Source organism: Crocodylus porosus, unplaced genomic scaffold (genome assembly GCF_001723895.1).
Source record: "Crocodylus porosus isolate Cpor-Errol unplaced genomic scaffold, CroPor_comp1, whole genome shotgun sequence".
Classification (NCBI taxonomy): Eukaryota; Metazoa; Chordata; order Crocodylia; family Crocodylidae; genus Crocodylus; species Crocodylus porosus.
In genome coordinates, this window is record NW_017728918.1 from 43,486,715 (window position 1) to 43,508,133 (window position 21,419).

A 21,419-nucleotide genomic window follows, 5' to 3' on the forward strand; every position below is an offset into this window, starting at 1 on the left:
TGGACTCGGGGACAAGAATCTGTTAGTCTGGGACCCTCTGATGGGGGATGTATGTTTGAATCCCCTTGGGTTCTGAAGGTTATTGAATCCTGTTCTTACCTTTTCTGAGTGAGTACTCAAACCACGTGAGGAGGCTAGAGTAGAGTTTCAAGAAAGGTGGCAGCTTTAATGTTTCTTTCCTCCTATGTCCATGTTTTTAAATGAGTGGTGGTAGTTGCTGTGTTTGTTTTGAACTCAGTGCTGTCAATGCATGGCAGAAACCATTTAACCAGGCTGACTAGATCAGGTGATGCAATTTTTTTCTGGCCTATCTCCTCTCCTTAGAAGAAGAAGGTGGCAACTCTGGACATCTGTGGTAGTAGAACATTAAGCATCTTGGGAACTCTATTGCCTAAAACTAAAATGCATTGAAAGAAATGCCAGTTTACTTCCAGTTACTTTTGTGGATTACAGTCTTGAACTTTTCACTGCTTAAATCCCAAAGAAATTGTATTTTGGGATTCCAAGTCATTTCTTCCTGCATTGCACATTTTCAGTGTAATCGGAACACATCTGCAATCCAGCCCAAATGGAAATGTTTTCAACAGTCTTTGGAGAGAGCCAACGACTCTACTCTGTTGATGCCCCCTAGTGTGCAACTATGATGATGGTTTAGTAGAACAAATCTGCTAAGAAAGAAAAGAAGATGCACACATAGTATAAGTAATATTTTACTGGAAACAATATGAGGATCAGATTCTGATGCTGAAATCTCACACCACAAAAGTATCATTTAGCTTCTGCAGGTAAGTAGCATTTAGATTAATATAAAGGCACATTGGGACAGATGTGAACAAGTTGTTTTTTTTACTAGCGTAAGGAATGTATTCTCCTTTTGATATTCAGGGTTTATGCACCAGACAAATTAAGGGAAAAACTGCTATGAGATTTAGTGGTATTTCATAAAAGCAGCATAATGCTGTAACATCCATATATTTGTACTGCATGTCTAACTCACCAAATGTATTCTTTATGACTGTTTAAAAGCATATTACTTTAGGAAAAAATGATATTCCCAACATAGCATAAAGGTGGTGGTGAATGTTTAAAGAAAGGTAGCTATGTTTAAGTTAATTACTTTTTTTGGCATTTTCAAGATATCCATGCATAAGATTTTCATATATTAATAATTTTTTCTGATGTACTTTCTTGAATAAATAACTTCAACTTGTGCTGAAATTTAGCTTAGCAAGAACCTATGATTAGTTGAAAAATGCCTATTGTCCATGGAGAGCATGTAGTTTTATACTATTGTTTTGAACAAGGCATAGGGCATAGAGCTGGAGGACCATGCAAGAGAAAGAATGTTACCTCTTAAGAAGCTTTTGACAGGTCCATTTCTCTCTCAATTGCTTTCCACCAGCCAGTTATCTTCCCATATTAATCTGGTCCTCAACCAGCAAACCGTATTTGAAGGCATAATCATAGTCATGTAAAAAAGCCTGTTAATTTGCATATGCTGGATTGCACAGCACAGTTAAAACCACAGATTATTAACACAGAATATCCTAGCCTGAAAAACAAACAATCATTGGATGCCAAAGTCTAGAGATGAAAAAAGGAACTGTGCTATCACCATGAGCTTTTTCTTATCAGGCTTTCTGCTGTCGAGACAAACTGCTCCTGGACTGACATTTACAACTGGAATTTGCATTTGGAATACAATGAAAGTGAGCATGGCATATTAGAAAACTTACCTGTTTTCCAAGACTTATCCCTGGGTGTATGTGTACAGGCATAAATTGTCATTAAAATGGTAACCTCTTCATATGGGCATCATTACAGCAGGACTGGAAAGGGAACTTTATTCCCCATTTTTTATGTTGTATTATTTCAACGTAGTTTTCTAAAAGAATATTTATGGTGACTGCTGCTTACAAATGTATGCAATCAACTAACTTGGTAATATGTTATTGAAGTAGCAAAATATTAAATTAATTGGAAACCTTTTTTTTCTTTCCCTCTTTGTGCAGGGCCATTATTCATTTTTTAAGCAACAGTTTTCTCTGTTTCACATTACTTCTTAAATACTTTTATGTTAGACCATGTTCATGCTTCCTTACTTTTCAAGATGGTTCTTTTTTTTTTTTTACTTTCTGCTTCCATTTTCTATCAAATTCGCAAAGTTCTTTTTTATTTTCCCCTCTCCCCAGTCTTGTACTGGGCTTCTCTATTTCTGTCTCTCTTTCTGTAATAGATGCATCCTATGCGACAGTTCCCCCACATAACGGTGTGTAATGAAGGCCAAGGGAGCAAAAAGTGGAAACAATGTCAGCAAATGTGATGCAGGCTCTCAATTGGTGGGAGAACTGTAAGTATGAAATAATGATTTACAAGGCCACTGATTGATCTCTCTGGTTTAGACGACATGCCATGACATATGGAAGATATTGCTGCCTGTCCTTCTAAAGCTAATCACATTCTAGCAGGCAGAGGAAATGGACTTGTGTAAAAGGGATCAGTGTTGTTTTAGCCATGATGGTCCAGGGAATATGTGAGAAGCAAGATTTGTTTGGTGATATCTTTTATTGGACCAACTGTATAGGTAGAAGAGATATTAGAGAAGCTTCTTCTCATTAGTAAAAGATGTTACCAAACAAGGCTCAGGTTAAACCGGGTTCTAGACATCTGACACAGATTGATATTATTCTGTACCTTGTCTCTTACAAATATAGGGTTAATCCATCACCTTACAACCTGCTCCAAGTAAGCGTCAGCATGTAGCCATGCAACCATGAAAGATTAGAATCACAAGGCCTTTCCTGGTAGTACATTATTTTCCTTTTTGTGCCCGTGCTGGGAGGCAATTATGAGGGGCTCCATGTCACCCTGTCAAAATCCTGCTCTCAGTTTCCATGAACTTTCTCCTGTTTCTGTGGAAACCAACGACGTAGTGCTCCCATTAACTTTACTAGGAAAAACTGCAGGTTCTGCATTAGGCTTCTCCATTGCATGCACTTTATGTTCACTAATTCAGTGATTCCCAAGTAAATCAAAACACTATCATAATCTGGAGTGAATTTATAGTTTGCATGAAATATACAAGCCTGAGAAGGGCAACAATTTAAATCCATCATCTCAAGAATAACGGTGCAGTGTGTAACAGGGGCTCAGGAAGGAGCCTCCATTACTAGGGTAGTCACAGGACAGGTAGTTGTGAGGAGAATCACACAGTGGGGGAAGGTTAGAGTAATTATCCCACCATGACAGGTATAAGCCGGGTGGTGGGTGAGCACATTTTGCCTTTGGGACCTGGAGGGAGAAGGAAGGACTGTGGGAGATGAAAAGAATAGAGAGAGAAGGATGCCTGATAGATAACCTCAGAGATTCCAGGACTGCTGACCCTGAGACGCCATTGCCTACTGGTAAGGAGGTGAGGTACTCACCCGAGTCCCGCAGCCGATATGGTGGACCCAGGAAAGAAGGGGCTCCAGAAGATCACTGCACCAAGAAGAACTCTTAAGCAGAGGGCTCCAGGATGGTGTGCAGGCAGCAAAAGCGGCATGGAGCTCTAGTAATAGGCAGGGAGGGAGCAACAGGGACAGTTCCTGGCTCAAGACCCACAGAGGTGTGGGGAATGTGCCCCGCTAATGAGTAAATTAGTGGGGAAGACCCAGCCTCATCTGAAAATAGCTTAACGCATCCGGGGCACTCTCAGGCTTCCAGAGCTGTGTTATCAGTTACATTGGTTTCCCTTGCTAATGAGGTAATTCGCAAGATGAATAGAACTTTTTAACCTCCTGCTGAGAATAAAATCTGCAGTATGTAAGTTCATCACCTGGGTGGTCTGTGGTGTTTTCTCACCCTTAAGGATAACACTGAACATGTTCTTTCTTTCAATCAAAGTCGTGGCAGGCAAGTTCAGAGGGGGACCGAGAGACCCAGCCACCCTGTCACACCGTGATGCTGAGCTTCACCAGTGCACCTCAACTCTGTGACAGGAAGAGTAGTCCATAATGCCTGTTCAGTTTCATAGTGATATTGCAAACCACAATGGGGTGATTTAAAAAAAAATGTTTTTGTGGTGCAGTCATTTGTTCATTAGGAATTGAGCATACTGTCTCATTTCTCATGTGATTGGCTGCCAGGTAGATACTAGATGATTAATTTCTTCTGCTCACAGCTTAGGCCAGTGTCATGATTTCAATGTTAATCTCCCCAAATATGATGATTATAATTAGTACTTTTTTGAGATTTTGATTACTATTTGGGAAAAAAGATGTATAACGTTATAACCTACTTCCTTATTTCATATTTGACAGACTTTCTGGATAATAGGTTCATTTGTATCAGTTTGTTTTCACTTGCTCGTAGAAGTTATCCAAGTAATTCAGTCTTCTTGGCTTTCTTTTTTTTTACCCCACATTTTAAGTATAAATGAAATCAACAACAGACAGAACATGCAGATTGAAACATACATGTCAACAGAAGATCATGTGAAAGAAAAATTTCCAAATTAGACAAGTGTTTTCATTTCACTTGTTATTGGATTCAGCTTTAATGATAATGCAGAGTTTAAACAAGATGACACATGAGCTATATTTCATAGATCACTGAAATAGGATGCCAAGATCATCAAAAAGCACAAGGAAAATATTTCCTTAAAATAATCTTTACAAAAATGTATGTAATTAATGTGGTAGAAAATCTATTGTGTACAATGAGATCATGTGATAGTGAGCAAACCTTTAATACATATATTAGATACAACTTTAGACAGCATATCTTTTTGCATATACTTTTGTAAGAGCAACCAGGGTCAACCTGGAGAATATGATATTTGGTAAATTTTATTTCTATATATTTGATCAATTATCCGCATTACTTCAGTACTGACTTCTCCTGAGTAAAGAACTACTGATTATGGACATCTATCACTTTGAAATATATAATGAAAATGGATCATTTTTATGCAGTTTCCCTTCTCTTACAGTATGTTCAGATGCTTATTTGCTGAGACCAGCAAGGGGTACACATGGTATTCTGTGTCTTATTCAGTGTATACAGGTACATTTTTTTTAAAAAAGATGCCAAGTATTTCTCTGTGTATTTGTGTACATATTTATCACACATCTTTTTAAAATTTTCTGTCTAATATTCAGCAAGAAGTCTAAAAATAATTTTGGCTGATTTATAGAAAAGCTTTGACTTTGCCTACCTTGCTCAGGAAATAAATACTTATTTACACTTTTACTGGTATTTACAAAACTATCTATGTTAGAAATGCTAATAAACTTTGATTTTTCTCTTCTAAATTTTAAAGCTTCAATTACAAATGATCTTATAATAGTCTATTTCTTTTTCAATAAATTAGATTTAAATTAATTCCTATCATCTACAGTCTTCTAGACAGAGATATTTCTATAGAATAAAATACCTCACTCAATACTTTTGCCAGCTTTTGGTACTGAAACACACCTGTGATTTTACAGTCCAACGGGTGAATTGTAACATTTCAATTACAGTATAGTACAAAATAAATGGATCAGAGTAGAGTTTGCAGAAGCCAAGTCAATGAACATTTATATTTTATAAGGTTTTTTTTTAATTCTCTCTCTCTCTCTTTCTTTTGCACATCCAGAATGAATAATTTAACTTTTAGCATTCACATTTCATAGGTAGGTTGATTTTTAAAACATAACTCCAGTATGTGTTAAGATTATGCTTATCCTAAATACCTTGCTGGGATCTTGATACTTTTATCAATGTTTGTTTTTAATTAAAAATACAACTTTTTTCTCAAACCAGTAGAAGAAAAATACCATTGGCACTATAAGTTAAAGTGACCTTTTAGTATGAAAGATTATTAAGTACACTTTTTGGTACTGTAAAAGTAATGATAACTGGGAAAACTAAATTGATTTCTGCATTTGTCTTTTACTGTTCTGAAATTTGGATATTTAATAAATTGCTAATATTGTTAATACATTGACATTAAGATGTGAAATTTAAAATCAGATAACTTATCGTGTTCATTGTTAGGCATTTTGAATGTTGTTATTTTGTTTTTTTACATTTTGTTATACATTACTGGAGATTACATGCTTCTTAAACAAATCTGGCAAATAACTCTGCTAGAGAAGAAATGATTGGCCCCTATAGGCACGCAATATCACTTAATATTGAATTGAATTTACCATTGAAGTTGAACAAATGTTCTAGTAACTTCACATGAACTTAAGAATTTACAAGGGCCCTAAAAACAAAGAACATTTGAACCACAAATGTACCAGACAGAAACATAAGGACTTCCCACTATTTGAAATGGACTTTTGAGTAAGAATGAATTATGTTTGTTCTGTGGGTTAACTGTTTTCAGTAAAGTAAACAATTAAAAATATGATTACCATGCTACTATACATATATTCTATTAATATCTGCCACAATATCAATTGTTAGGTTTTTTTAGTAATACAATTCTTGCATTAAATTTTACTTCTACTTAAATGAATATTCCCTTGGTATTGCATTCCATCCTGAAAGTGTTTGTATTTAATAAATCTTTTTTTGAATCAGTAGATATAACAATTATCAAATGGGAAAATATTAAGCACAAATAAAACACTTAGCTTTTTAATTCTGCAATTAGTCAAGGCAATAAGTATTTTAATTTGTATTGTAAGATGCATGTTCCCATTCTCCTTAGTAGAATTATACCACTATATCTTCCTCATAAACCTGTGCCTTATCAACTGCTCATTAGTAAATGAACTGCTTTTTAATGTAACTTTAATTTTAAATGATAACAACTAGTAGTAGTTACTGCTACTAGGTGTCATCAGTTAGAATTACTAGCATATTAGTTTTTTGCATTGCAACCTCATCATATGTATTGTGAGACTCACCCAAGTTTTCTGGCTCACCATACATTTCTTTTCTATCCTTGGGATCTTCTTGAAACTGCACTATAGATAGTGCCACCCATCTAAGTGAGTGCCACTGATTTGTCCCCAGTCTTTTAGCTTCATTCATTACCGCCTCCTTCCAACAGCCATTGCAACCCTTTTTCTGTTTCAGGAATAGATACTCTTCTCTATTACCAGAATCAATGCAATTAGTCACATGGAGCTAGATCCACAAAGGAACCTATGTATTGTAACACCTAACTCTTAGGTGCCCTGCTTCTTTGTGAAAAGTATAAGCAGAATTGAAAGCAGATTTTCCATCTCACAAGGTAGGTGCTCTAACACCTACTGTAATTGGTTCTAGGGTCTCTCTGTCTGATTTTGCAAAAGAAAGGTTGACTTGGCTTAGGCATCTAACTCAAGGGGAGGATTCATAGCCGAACATCTTGAATAGAGATAGGCACTGTATAGCAATCTGAGCTGAGGCTCCTAACTTGTAAGGGATGGTGCCTAACTAGCCAGGGTGGCTTTCCTACTAACTTGCTGGTTTCTCTCAATTCCATCCTTAGGCAGTCAGCTCTCTCCCTGCATGTTGCATGGATGCAACCCTGCCCTGACTTCTGCACATTGTATAAGGAGCCTTCATAATGTATGTATGTAGGCAAAAGATTCTACTAGGCTGCAGATGCTGTAAATTTGTGCTTTGTGGATCTGGCCCATAGGGACTTTCAGGGTCTGTAATTACAGCATGTTGGAGCACTCTCGATTAATTGAGCTAATTAGTGTGCTCCAGCAGCCTCCATGTTTCATGTACCAGTGTCTCTGCACTTCCAAATGGCAGTGGAGGCGCTTTAACTACAGCTAGTTTGAGAAGCTTTAGTTAAAGCACCCCCACCACCATTTTGAAGCACAGGGATGCTGATACACAAGACACTGAAGGCACTTTAATTAGAGTGGCTCTTGGACAGGGGACAGATGAATATAGACTGCAATGGTGCCTAAATAGTGCATTTAGGTACCCATATCCTTTGGCCTTTGAATATGCAAACACATGCACATTTACATTAGTTAGGTATATGAATAGTCCTATTCTATGCATATGGGTATCTGTGTGATTGCTGAATTTGGTCCTTGAGGCTCAAAACTTCAGCTGTTACTAAGGCAAAAATTCCCGCTGAAATCAGAGTTAGGACTGCAAGATCAGGGTATCAATTAATATGGTTTTCAATATGACTTAAAGGTAGTCCCTATTCAGCAATTTTCATTCTTAATTTACTTTTACTAGTCACAACTGTTTATTTAAAATCATATCTTATTAAAGTTCTTGTAGCTGTCAGGAAGCTTAGTCCCTTCTTTGGCTGGCTAGAAGTCAGCACCTCAACCTACTAGACTCAGACATGACCATACTTAGCACTTCATTTGACAGGTCTGTACAGGAAGAGATAAAATAACCCTGACCTACTCATCACAAGAACTACATGCAAATTCTCTCCTTAGCCAAATTTTTTCATGGGAAGCTCTTCTCATACAATCTCACAGTGCACCCTCTCACGCATCTATGCAAACATAAACAAACACAATCTGTAGGCTAATCACATAGCTCCATTTACAGTGTGTGGAGGAAGATTATTTCCAAGTTCTTTGGAAGTGCAGACACTAGCAATGTGGACTCAGTACATAGAACATTAAAGCTCGTCTGGTTACTTTAATTACATTTTTTATTACTACAATACTAAAGCAAGTCTATCTGATATTGTATAAGTTCGCAATCTGTATCTTACTCGGAAGAATTCCTGTATTATTTTTTAAAATACTGTTATCCTCCCTTTGCACTTCCTAAACTACACTGAACATTCATTTTTGGAACATATAATGTTTCCAGTTCCAACCAAGCTGTTACTACTAAATGCTTTGGGACTAACAATACTATTGGGACAATGATAGACAATTGTTCTACAATGTGTAATGTACAAACTATCACAGTTCTAATGAAAAGAGGTATTTTAAATAAAAATGTCATAATTATGTAAGTAATTGATACCTAACAAGAGCAAGATGAAAGTAAAGCCATATCCTAAGGGCCAAATTCTGGCTCAGTGTGCAGTTGCACCCTAAATACATGCTGCAAGGACAAAACTGAGATTCACCCATATTTTGGTAATTGCAACCCCTAAAAGTCTACTGGTACTTACTAGTTATTTTGCCCTGAAGTACATACAATTTATGCGATAGAAGGATATCATAAAAAGGGCAATGGCTGTGTCATAGGGCAGGTGAATGATATCCCTTGACTCATACTACAGAACACAACTTAATGGATTTTGTGGAGAGCTCTTTGGCCAAACACTGAGAAGGTTCTCTCTCTTTTTTGGACACAGATTATTTTTGGAAGGCATCAACATGTCTTTGCCAGAATGTGGCCCAAATTGCTAACTCCCATTTCCCTCATTCAGAATTCCGACTGAATAAGATGAACAGGATTTAGCCTCAAAAGTTTAACCCTTCAAGTCAGAATGAGTAGTTCCATTGCACTTAATCTATAATTCATAAATACATTTCTATAAAAAGGGAAATCATATCATTGTTTATCCATGGATGTGATACTTAACAAAGCCAAGATGAAATTAAAGTAAGCTTTACATTTTCATATGTTAAGGGCCAATTCTGGCTCAGTGTGCAGGGGCACCCTAAACACATGCTGCAAGAACATACAATGTTTCCAGTTCCAACCAAGCTGTTACTATTTAAATATTTTTGGGACTAAAAATACTATAGGGACAATGATAGAAAATTGTTCCACAACATGTCATATATGTTCATAAGAGAGGAAACTTTGCAACAACTCACTACATGTTATTATTCATATTGTTATGGAATTGATAAAAAAAAAGAGAAAGTCTTAACATGGCACAATTTTCTCCCAAGCACAAGTTCAGCATGTCTACACACCACTCTGACTACACAGTAGCTAAAAAATACTGTGCAGTAGTGTGTCACAGCCTGGACAGTGCTAATATACTATTGGGCAGTATTATTAGGCTACTGCACAGTAGTGTCACCTAAAAGACATTCACCAGCGCTGGTGTTACTGCACATTTATTTAGTACTTGCTAATATAAGTACTAAATAAATGCACATTAATAACTGCTCAGTAGTGCCTTTGAGAAAAATTAGTTCTGGGTGATTTTAATGTATTTACCAACTAGGGTGATAGATGCTTTTAAAAAAACCCTTTATAGATATCTAGAATAAGTCTATGAATGCTCGTGTATATACATTATATGCATGTGCATGGATAGATAATAGCTACTTTAATAAAAGGATAATTGTAAGCTTTATATAAAATTACCAAAGAAAACAATTCTCAAAGGGCCTCTTAGATTTTTCATGTGGAATGTGTGTTCATGATTTTGGGAAAAAAAATGCAAATAATCCTAGAGAAAGTTCCTGCTTGATTGAAGTGGAGAAACACAGATTTTTTATATTAAAATGAGAAAATGTTATTCAGTTACTCAAATGTATGTTATGTTGAATTAAATAGGTCAGGGTCTGAGTTGTTATTCATTTAAATGATACAATATAAAGAGTGAATGTAATGACATTAAATTAAATTAGCCAATACTGACAGTATAGTACTAAGGCTTTCGATGGAATTCATTTTAGTGTAGTCTAATCTAATAATATACAGCACTCAGAATAGAATCTGGGGATTTAAAATCATTTAAAATATTCTAACAATCTTTATATAGATTAGAACTAATAGGAAAGAAGAACGTGTAAAACTCAGATAATCCCAGTTGAGTTGGTTTAATTTTGGACACTATATCATCATTGTCAATGCTTAATATGTAACTTTACTTGCCAAAAGGTAGTCATAATAAAAGAGTTCTGCAAATGCTTTTCATAAAAGTGTCTGCATTTACACATAGCTTAAAAAGTTTTCTTTGGAGAACAGGGTAAAGTATATCTGGTTGATCAGTAACTCTTTCGGTCTTTCAGTGGATGTTGCACTTTGAGGGGTTCATTGTGTTTTGAGAAAGTTACCCATTAAAGCTTAATAACTCTTTTAAAAGGAGTGGGTTTTACAAATTTGGATCTATCTAGTTATTTTAGTTAATTTTAGTGCTTCTTGCCCCAAGAGTGAATGGTATGCAAATCTTTATTAATAATAAAAGGTGAAAATTCTAGAGATTACCTGGGAAAATAAGTGCACGTCTCACTGGCAATGGAAATAGCAGAAATTACATATTTACTTCCTCATGCACAGTGCTGAAATAAAATGTAATTTGAGGGACTAAAGGTAAAATCCTGATCCCATTGAAGTCCATGGCAAAACTCCCATTGACTTCTTGGGCAAAAGGATTTTATTAGTCTGGTAAAAAGGAATAGAAAATCACATAATAAAAAGGCTGTGATCAAGGCCACATACTCATCAGTAAGGCCAGGAAGAAGTTAGTGTTAATTACATTGTGTGTGTGCCTTGTAAGACAAGTATGAACATCTTACTGTTAATAATATTGATATAGTAATCCCAATATTAATATTTCAGAGCTGTCATATATGATTTACTATTTCCCATATATATATATACACACACACACAACCGATGCTTTTATGCAAAATTCTGCAGCATTTACTCATTATTTATTTATCGGTCTAATAGCAACTTATAGGATAAAAGGACTGAGAAGAGAAAATGTTTTCTATTGCTCTGCTCCTGGCACCAGTAGTCCCTCTTGCCTCCAGAAAATAGTGATGCTTCCAAATGTTCTCTGTTGCTCCCTCCCCTGAAACCCTAAATGGCAGTAACTCTCAAACAAGGAGTTATGACCTCAAGTGGAATCAAAACAGGACTAAGAATGGTAATGAGCCCCTATTTCCTCTGAACCTACAACTATTCATTGGGTCCTGAATTAACAGAAGGCAAAGCTTTACTGTGACCACGTCTACACAAAACTCTTACTGCACACTAGCTCATTACTACAGCACAGTAGTGTCATGGGGCATGAACCGTGACACAATGCTGCTGTACAGTAGGAATGAGCTAGTGTGCAGTCAACGTCACAACAAAGCCATGCAGGGATGCTACTGTGCTATAATGCCTGTTACTGTGCAGTCATTTAGTACTTGGTTATGCCCGTACTAAATGATTATGCAGTAACAACTGCTTAGTCAGCATCTTGTAGATATGGCCTGTGCCTCAATAGATACTCCAGTGACTGCAACTGTTTCAGTCAAAAGAAAGCAAAACTAGAACAATTTATCCCTGTGTTAGTCATATGGGTTTCACTCTGTCTTGAACACACAAGCAGCAGTAACAGATTGTATGGGGTAGCATGAAATTATCTGACTGTAATCTAGGTCTTGACTGGAAAAAGCTTGGAAACTGCTGCACATTGGTGATAGGCTTCAGAGCACAGATGATACTCTTGGGGTACAACAACTAGGAGTGTGTTTCTATGAAGGGAGCAGCTGTGAGATTAGGGTGATCTTCCCTTTCTACCTCTGCTGGACTATCACTTCTGCAGACTGGGAAGAATACCATTGAAGGAGGACAACTAATGAAGGAGGGCTCTCCTTTTTCATTTTAGTCATAGATATCTGGACAGAAGATAGGGCAGGCAGGAGTCAGGTGCCCTGAGGCAGAGCCCTTAGGATTGGCCCATAACAGACAGTGCAATTTTGCTCTTGAAATCCTTGCCATAGCCCTACCTATGAAAATTAAATGGTTGCAATCCAGATCATAGAAAACCTTTTCTAACTTCTGTGAGGAAAAAAATTGATGACTTCACTACTGTGAAGTGGGGTGGGGGGAGGGAGGCATATATTTTCTATGTTCAATAGTTTTTTGTAAAATATCTTTCACAAAATACACAATTCGTAAAAATGAACAAAACTGGCTAATCTTTAAGATGACACGGTGCATTCCCAATATATATTGAGATTTACTGGGAATAATATTTGGCTGCATAGACCCTTTTATTTAGGGATCTAAAAGCACTTTTGAATGTTATTTAAATAAGCATCAGAAGGACCATTTGAAGCTAATTGTATCCCCATTTTACAGCTAGAGAAAATTAGATGCATGTAAGTTAAGTGATGGCCAAAGGTATCACAGCATGTCAGTGGCACAGCTAGGAATATAAATTAGTTACTTTTCCACTCATGGTATAACACTCCCTTCCTACTAAGTACATTCATTGTATCTTAATTATGTTCGTTTCACACCAGCTATTTTAAAGATCATGAAAACTGGGCAGTTTTGTAGCATTAAAATTGTTATAATGTCAATTATATATTTTTCCATGTAGATACAAAAGGCTATGTAAAGGGTTAACTGCACACCCATGTAGGTAAACATTTTAATTTATTGTGGCTTATATCTAATTATAATGTTTAAATGCTGACTGGCACAGATGATACTGAGCTAGCCCTGGACTCTCTTGTCTTGTTACTGGGCATGGAAATGGTACAACAAGATACTCCTACTGTAGCTTCAGGCAATTCATCTTCTTCAGTCCATTCATTAAGATCTGGATTGTAGCACTGAATGCACTTCTTATATTTCTTTTCTATTTCATTCCAGCCCCCCACTAAGTAAATTTTCCCATTAAGTGTTGAAGCACCTGCAGTACTTACTCCAGTTTGAAGGGGAGCAGCATAGGTCCATTGCCCAGTGTAAGGGTTGAAACATTCGACAGGGAGGACATCAACTCTTTCACCTCTACCTCCCAGTTGAGACCCACCCATGACATAGACCCTCTCCCCCAGGGTCACAGAGCAGTGCCATCCTCTTGGAGTGCTAAGGCTTGACTTATCTTGCCAGCTATCATTGCTGGGGTCATACATGCACACAGAGCGGGAGTAAGCATTATTTATATAACCTCCTGTAACCAAGATCCTGCCATCTGTTACTGCACTAGCATGGCAACACCTTGCTACCTCTAATGAGGCCTTCATTTCCCACTGATTAATTGCAGCCACATAGCATTCAACTGAGGATAAACATCCATCAGAGTTCCGACCACCCACTGCAAAAAGGAGGCCATTGAATACATTCAGGCTAAAATGGGTACGCTTCTGATTCATATTTGCCAGGTGAATCCATGTGTTGAAACGAGGATCATATCTGCAAGCATTAAGAAAAGAGGGTAACTGAGGCAATCAAAATACTCTAATTTTTGTTGTGGAAAATACTACTGTATTGTATCTGCCTCTGCATAGCAGATGTTGTAGGCATGCTAAGTTACTTTTGCTACTTCTTATTTTCTAGTTTTAGAATTCACTTGAACTAAAAGTTGTAATTACTGTTGCATTTCAAAGAAATAGGGTTTTTTTATGCTTAAGAAATGTATTTTTGAACTTCAAAAATAATTTTTTCCCCTCAAAATTTAGCCCTTAAATTTATCCAATTCCTTTTAGAAGTCAGATTGTTTAATTTTTATTTTTAAGTCATTTTAAAAGTAAATAATCTTTAAAAGTGATTACACTAAAAGTATTTTAACTATTTATATATAAAATATTGTATTTTATTACATTCTATGCTTATATAAAATGTCTTATAAAATGCATTGTAAAATTTATACAATCAACAGTTAAAATATGACATACATTACACTATGAAAATGTCTCCTTTGCCACTAATAATGGAACTATGGGTGCTTACAGACATGGAACCCTCCCACCCAAAACAGCACTTTACTTTCATCTTGTTGTGCCCCTGTGCTGAGCACAGCTCATGCCCAGAAGAGGAATTGCATCAGTTTGACCTGGCTCCTTAGGATCTGTATAGCTCACGCACTTTAGCAGGGCTTTTTTGGAGCTTTTCTCTAATAGCTGATTCAGTTGTCAGAGGGCCCAATATTGCTTGAATCAATTGGGCCCTACAAGGAGTAGTACAATGCATAATGTAGACACAGGTAATAAACATTTGGGATGCTGACAAACAAAAGAAGAGGAATTGGGCGCTTTATGGGAAGAGGAATCCTGTCAGTTTTACCCAGCTCCCCAGCATCTGTATAGCTTGCACACTTCAGCAGGGCTTTCTGGCACTTTTACCTAATAGCTGATTGAATCAGCTATTAAATAAAAGTGCGAAAAAGCCCAGCTGAAGCACCCAATCTATACAGAGACTGCAGAGCTGGGCTGAAGTAATGTACTGCTTGTTTTGGTAAAGCTCAAATTTTTTTAACATCTGCAAGCAACCAAAGTTTTTAATTTACTTTACTCCTGTTTTAAATGAATAACAACAAAGGGAAAATACTCAAAATATTAATGCTCAGAATAATTAATACCTTAACTGTTTTCAGAGATTTTGTATAATATACAAGCTTCCCTCAGATATGAAACAACTTGCCCAAGGTCACTGAGCTTGGAATAGAACATGAGGCTGCAGCACGTTGAGCTGGGTCGGAGCAGCCCAGGCTGGCAGTGGGCTTGAGGGGTCAGCCTGCCAGCCCCAGGCTGCTTCAAGCTGGATCAACATGCTGTAAAGGGCCTGGCTAGGGCATGAGGGTATTCCAGTGTGGGGCTAGCCAGCAGGCAGCCCCTGCACTAAGGCTAGGGACAGACATTACACATACTTTAAGTGATCAGAAACTGATTTAAACCTGTAACAGAACAGATGTTCAGTGCATATAAACCAGTTTGAAAATGACTGAAACCGGCTTGAGATAAACCTGGCTGAATGTAGTATCAGACTTAACTAATTTGGCTCAAACCAGTTTATGCTATGTCTATCCCAGACCCGTTGCTGGTTTAAGACAAACCAGACTCCCCCAGCATCCTGATATGCTCTCTGGGCTGGACTGGGCAGGGCTGTCTGCTCCACAGCAGAACTGGTCCCTCCCCTCTGTACCCTGGCTGCAGCTCCAGCAGAGACATCATACATATAAACACTGACAATAATCCAAGGACAAAATTTCTACTCATACTTCCCCTCATACTCCCTGCTAAGCAGGAATTCCCACCCCCCTCTGCCTTGCTGAGAGATATCTGTGTATTAGCTAGCAGACCACCTGCGGGCTCCAGTCTGTGCTGTGACAAAGGCAGAATCAACAGGTAGCTGGTAATGACCCTCTGTTGTTTTCTTAATGGGGTAATAAACACTGAGTTAGGGGTGATAAACACTGTTATCAATGCCCTGCTGGGCTAATCAGAGCGTCCTTCCTGGGCCTGCCACCTTCCCTTCTACTCTGGACTGTAGAAGGGAAGGGAGGGCTGCTCTAATGCCCACTGGCTTCTAGTCTGAGCCACTGCAGGCATTTCTGGAATGACAAGGGAATGTCTATCCACTTCAAAATTGGTTCAAGCTTAGACTAACCTGCAAAGACTGAATCAATTCTGGCTCAGGCTTTTTGAATGTCTGTTCATAGCCTAAAGCGTCTTTGTACCCCAGCCAGCCATGTCAGTGCCTACACACAGTGCTGCAGAATAAAAATCTCTGTAGGAGGACAGCACTTGTATTTGCAAGTACTACCCTGCTGCTGGTTTTATTTGTTTCCTACAACCTACTAGGGCCACATATGTAGATACCAAGACATTTACTGATGAGCTAATTAGTCAACTCTGCAGTAAATGTCTCATGTAGATGTGCCCACTGGATCCTATCACTGTTTAATGATATTCCATCCCGCTGTTTGGCTTCCATCATGCTGGCAATATAAAAAAGCTAGGACTGAGCTCCGTTTTGCAAGCAAAGGGGAGACAGAGCTGAGAAACCACCTCTTTTATGTAATGTGTTCTTCTGCAAATTGGCATACATAGAAAAATGAAGAGCCAAAGGCAATCATTGCCTCATTACTTTTCCTTACATACTCACTGAGCTGTCTAGGAGGACTTTAACATCAGGGAGCGATAGCCAACAGCAGAAGAGCAGCAGCTTTGTACCCACTTCAAGTAAGAGGCACAAAAGTATGCTCTTATATTATTTTTATTAGACATAAAGGTGAGTTTTCCAATCTCCATGTTTTAATGCTATTTTTAGGGAGAATTATCTATTAAGGTCAGTTTAGAAATCCACTTAAAATTAATTTGATCCCTCAAACTTCAGGCTATGCTCATTTTCTTTCCCATACATACAGTTCTATGGAGACAGTCCAACGAAAGTACAGTTTTTCAGAAACTTTGCATTATTTTGGGTCTGTTACATAGGAGGGAGCAAAATAGATTTTTAAGAAACAATTTCTGTTTCCAAACCTCTGTCTTTAGGAAAAAAACAAGAACAAAAGGAAATAAATTAAAGGGAAAAATTGCAGTTGGAGAAAATGCAAACAGTTGTGTCTAAAGAATAGTTTGTAGGGGGTTCATGAGGCATCAGTAGCTCTTAAACTTTGAAGAGTCTTGCTTCTTTTGGTTAGTCACAGTTTTAATACTATTTACAGTAATCCTGCATTTTAATATTTTTTATATAAATTATTCATTTAACTTTGGCATGAAACACATTTTCTGACCTTGACTTATTATATTTTGTATGTTTTTGATTATGGTGAGTTTTACTTAACTATGGTTGTACATTTATAATAGCTAATAACTTAAACATATGAAATTACATCCCTTTTCTTCCCTCCTACAAACCTTATCTGTTTGTGCTGTGCTTTGCACCCTTGCTTGGATTGTGTTCCTGCTCTATGTGGAATCTGTCACTCCATCCTTTAAAAATAGTCTGTTACCTGCAGAAATTGCTGACTGCATGTTTCGCTTGGTTTCTGGCATCATTCTGGTCTTCACCACCAGCTACATAGAGAAATCCATCCATCACAGTCACACACTGATTAAAACTTTTAGCAGGCATTTCAGTAAGCTTCTTCCATCCATTTTCAGGATCTCTGTATAAGATGTCTCTACTAAGGGATTTTTCTGTTAGTGCTGGGCGTCCCCCAACAGTGACTAATACTCGGAGACCTCCACGAATCCTTGTTCTTCTAGATTGCAGTGAATTTTGATGATATGGAAGCAAGTGATAGTTCATAGCATCCACTAGAAGTCTATGGCAGTCAGCATCTTGCATCATTCTTGGTACATTTTGAACATAATTGACCAGGTCTTGAGCAGAGATGGTACCAAAACGAATGTTGCTTAAGAGATCTGCAGCATACTTTACTCTTTTTTCGTCAAATTCCAGCCATTTTATTGCAATCTGGAATGCAAGAATTTCAGAAGGCAACTGCAAGTCATCGTCTGCAAGGAGTTCATTGATCTGATCAAAAGTAAGTTTTAAGAATTGATCTGTTTCTGAAAATTCAATGAAGTTGTCTCTAATAAATTTCTGTGCAGCTTCTTTGGTGTTTTTTAGTCCATATGTCTCTGCAATATTGGCAATGTACATGCAATTCTCAACACTGATTTCTTGTATCAAAAAATCACAGCACATCTTTACAAGAGTGTGAATCTGAAGATAGATTGCTGTGGAAATGATACTACCTATTGTATACAGTGAAAGAGTAAGTTTTCCAGTGTAGGCATAGGTGATAACAGTGGCTAAGCCCAATGGAGATACATCATTGAGGTCCACTCTTTGAGTAGATGGATCTTTCTTTAAGATGTTGTGAAAATAGTCACTGCATGAAGCCATCACCACCTTGTGGACACTGAAGGATTTGGTTTTTGTACTGATGGTCAAGTCACAAAGAAAATTTTCCTGTCTCATTCTACTTAGACCGTCCAAGAGATTTGGGCTATAAGACGAATCAGAAACCTCAGTTGAAATGCAGCTGAAACCATTCCCACCATCTAAGAGTCCATTCAAACCATTTAGTTTACTTAGGGGGCCATCCTCCACAATTATGGTCATCTCATTGATATCTCCTTTGTTCTTTTTGACATTCTTCTTCTTAGGCGCCATGACTGCAATGTAATATCACAGCCAAGAGCTTGCTAAAAAATACAAAGTTTAGAGCTATGTTTCAGTTTCAAGTATTTAACATTTCAATGATGACACACCAAAGACTAAACTTGATCAATAAGTCAAGAACAGTCTCCACAAACAAAATGTGTAAAATGTTACACTTTAGGCATGGTTTTACATATATTTTTCTGTATAAAAAGGTCTGATCCAGAGTGCTTCCAGGCTTCTGACCTTAGATACATTAGGCAAGGCTTATGGTATATAATTCCCCATATCATATTCATAAATGCACTTCTACAAATAGTTTAATTCCATAACTTTTCTATTCCTATATTACATTACCAGTAATTTCAAGTTACTGTGCTTTCACTTTCAGTAGAAGACATTGCAGAGAAAACCCACTTATTATTTTTAAAGGGTTTTTTTGTGAGTTGATATAGACTTTTAAGAACAGGAAGATCACTTTCACATAACAGCGTTAAATTAATTGATTACATCATACATATAAACACTGACAATAATCCAAGGACAAAATTTCTACTCAATCCAGTGTAGAAGGCCCTTTGGTTCTTTCACAGGAATTATTTCATGTACCAAAAAAAAAAAAAGAAAAAGAAAAAGCAAATGCACCTTAAAGGAAGGCCATGGTCCTGCATAATTACATCTAAGAAAGTAGTCACGAAAGCTAATCAAATTCAACACTATAGCTGAAATACAGTATTTTCTTGGATTCTGATATGATTTCATCATTAGCAATCATTCTGATCCTCATGCTCAAATGAATAACAGAAAATAGAGGAGGGTTGTTTAATGATAAAATAAGCGATTATGTCATTTACTAGATCTATTTAGGAAGTATGCTTCTCCAGTAATATTTCCTTTTAAAACCTTATCCCATACAATTTGCCTAAAGTACACAGCTTATAATAAATCAGCATTTTAATTATAGAAAGGAATGGTTATTGCCTCTTTAAGAATAATTTTTTTCCATCCTACTGGGTGAAGCCTGTTCACAGTGCAGGGGAAGGCCATGTGTGCGGAAAGTGTCAGTGTCACTGCATGCCAGAGTGAGTTGAGATCCCAGAATGTCTCCTTGCCAAAGAGGTGGGTCAGCTGCTGCTCTGCTCCCTCCCCATCCCGGCTGCATTCCAGGAGCTGCATCTGTTGAAACCTATCAGAGTCAGCTCCAGGAATAGTAACACTCACAGCAGCTTGCCATTTTAAGACAGGTTCAATTTAAGGTGCATTTGTCACTTTGGATGTACTTTGTTGTTTTAAATGCATGGAACAAATCAAAACTATAGAAAATACAATATGCATTTCATTGTTAGATACCTGAAAAGACAATAAACTTTGGATAGCATCAGATATTCTACCCACAAACACCCTTGTTGGCTAGAAAATATCTTGGCAGGCATAGCTGTAGTTTTAAATATTTCCAGAGACCATTTAACTTAATAAGTGTTAACATACACATAGTTTGACACAAATATTATAGTCTTTTTTCCCATTAAAACAATTAAGAATATTATAGATGCAATCATTTTAAAAGTTGTTTGTTATGTAAACAATCATTCTCCAAAGTTTTCCTCAGAACGTACTTTGCTACCAACAAAAAATGAATGAGCAAAGTTGTTTGAGTCAAAAAGTCAAATTTCAGGAAATAAAACAGCAAAAAGACAGATTAAACTACCCACCATGCCAATAAACTATTTTTAAGTATTGCAAATCTCAGCTAATTTTGTAAGCCATGTGCCTTCCCATTGATACAACAAGTCATGTTTGTTTTCACTCGAGAATAATTCATGTTCCAGGATATTCCAGGTCCAGAGGGAATGGTGAAACTCACTAGATACAGAAATCCCCACCCACAACAAGTGCCACCAAAAGACCAGTAACAGCAGCATTAGAAGCACCCTTACCCTCCTCAGCAAAATGCTGTTCCACAGCTGTCCGCCAAGGTATCAATGAGAATATCCTAGGAAGAATGAAAGGAGAGAGAGCGAGAGAAAGAGAGAGAAAGGGAGATTGGAGGCCCTTTGACAAGTCCTAGCACTTACTGTCTCTACTGTGACACTGCTGTGACACTGAGTAAAAGAGACTGGAGTCTGCGCTTTGGGGCCCTTTAAAATGACCCCTCCCCCTCCCCCCCCCCTCTACCATCCAGAGGGGTTAGGTTTCCTTTGCTTGCCTGGCTTTTAAAACTCCAAAGTGCAAGTCTGCCCCCTTGACATAAATATGTACAAGGGAAGGGCTAGGATTAAGAGTGACCTAGACAAACTGGAAGATTAGACCAAAAGGAATTGCATGAGTTTCAGCAAGGACAAATGGAAAATCTTGCACTTACAATGGGACAAGCCCATGCACCAGTGCAGGCTGGGAGCTGACTCGCTGAGCAGCAGCTCTGCAGAAAAGGTCCTGGGGGTTACAATGGATAATAAGATGAAGATGAGCCAGCAGTGTGTCCTTGCCCAGAAGGCTAATGGCATACTGGGCTGCATTGTTAAATATGTTGCCAGTAGGTCCAGGGAAGTGATTACTTCCCTCTGTTCAGCACTGGTGAGGCCACAGTTTGGGAGACCCAAGTACTGTGTTCAGTTTTGGGTCCCCTGCTACAGAAAGGATGTGGACAAATTTGAGAGAGTCCAGCAGAGGGTAGCAAAAATGGTTTGGGGGCTGGTGGACATGAC

The 21,419-nt window shown here is 37.6% G+C and overlaps 1 protein-coding gene across 2 annotated transcripts; it reads right to left on the reverse strand.

The window, feature by feature from the left end:
• Positions 1–13,234: 13,234 nt before the first annotated feature.
• KLHL31 (kelch like family member 31) lies at positions 13,235–20,843 on the reverse strand. 2 transcript variants are annotated; one of them, XM_019537537.1, is made up of 4 exons: positions 20,790–20,815; positions 20,652–20,707; positions 17,555–18,758; positions 13,235–14,013 (listed from the first exon to the last, which is right to left on the reverse strand). In XM_019537537.1, the coding sequence occupies exons 3-4, from the start codon at positions 18,724–18,726 to the stop codon at positions 13,281–13,283; spliced, it is 1,905 nt and encodes a 634-aa protein (XP_019393082.1). In that variant the 5' UTR covers positions 18,727–18,758; positions 20,652–20,707; positions 20,790–20,815; the 3' UTR covers positions 13,235–13,280. The 2 variants fall into 2 exon arrangements, with proteins under 2 accessions (XP_019393082.1, XP_019393083.1); XM_019537538.1 differs by lacking the exon at positions 20,652–20,707 and having other exon boundaries at positions 20,790–20,843.
• Between the last annotated feature and the right edge of the window lie 576 nt (positions 20,844–21,419).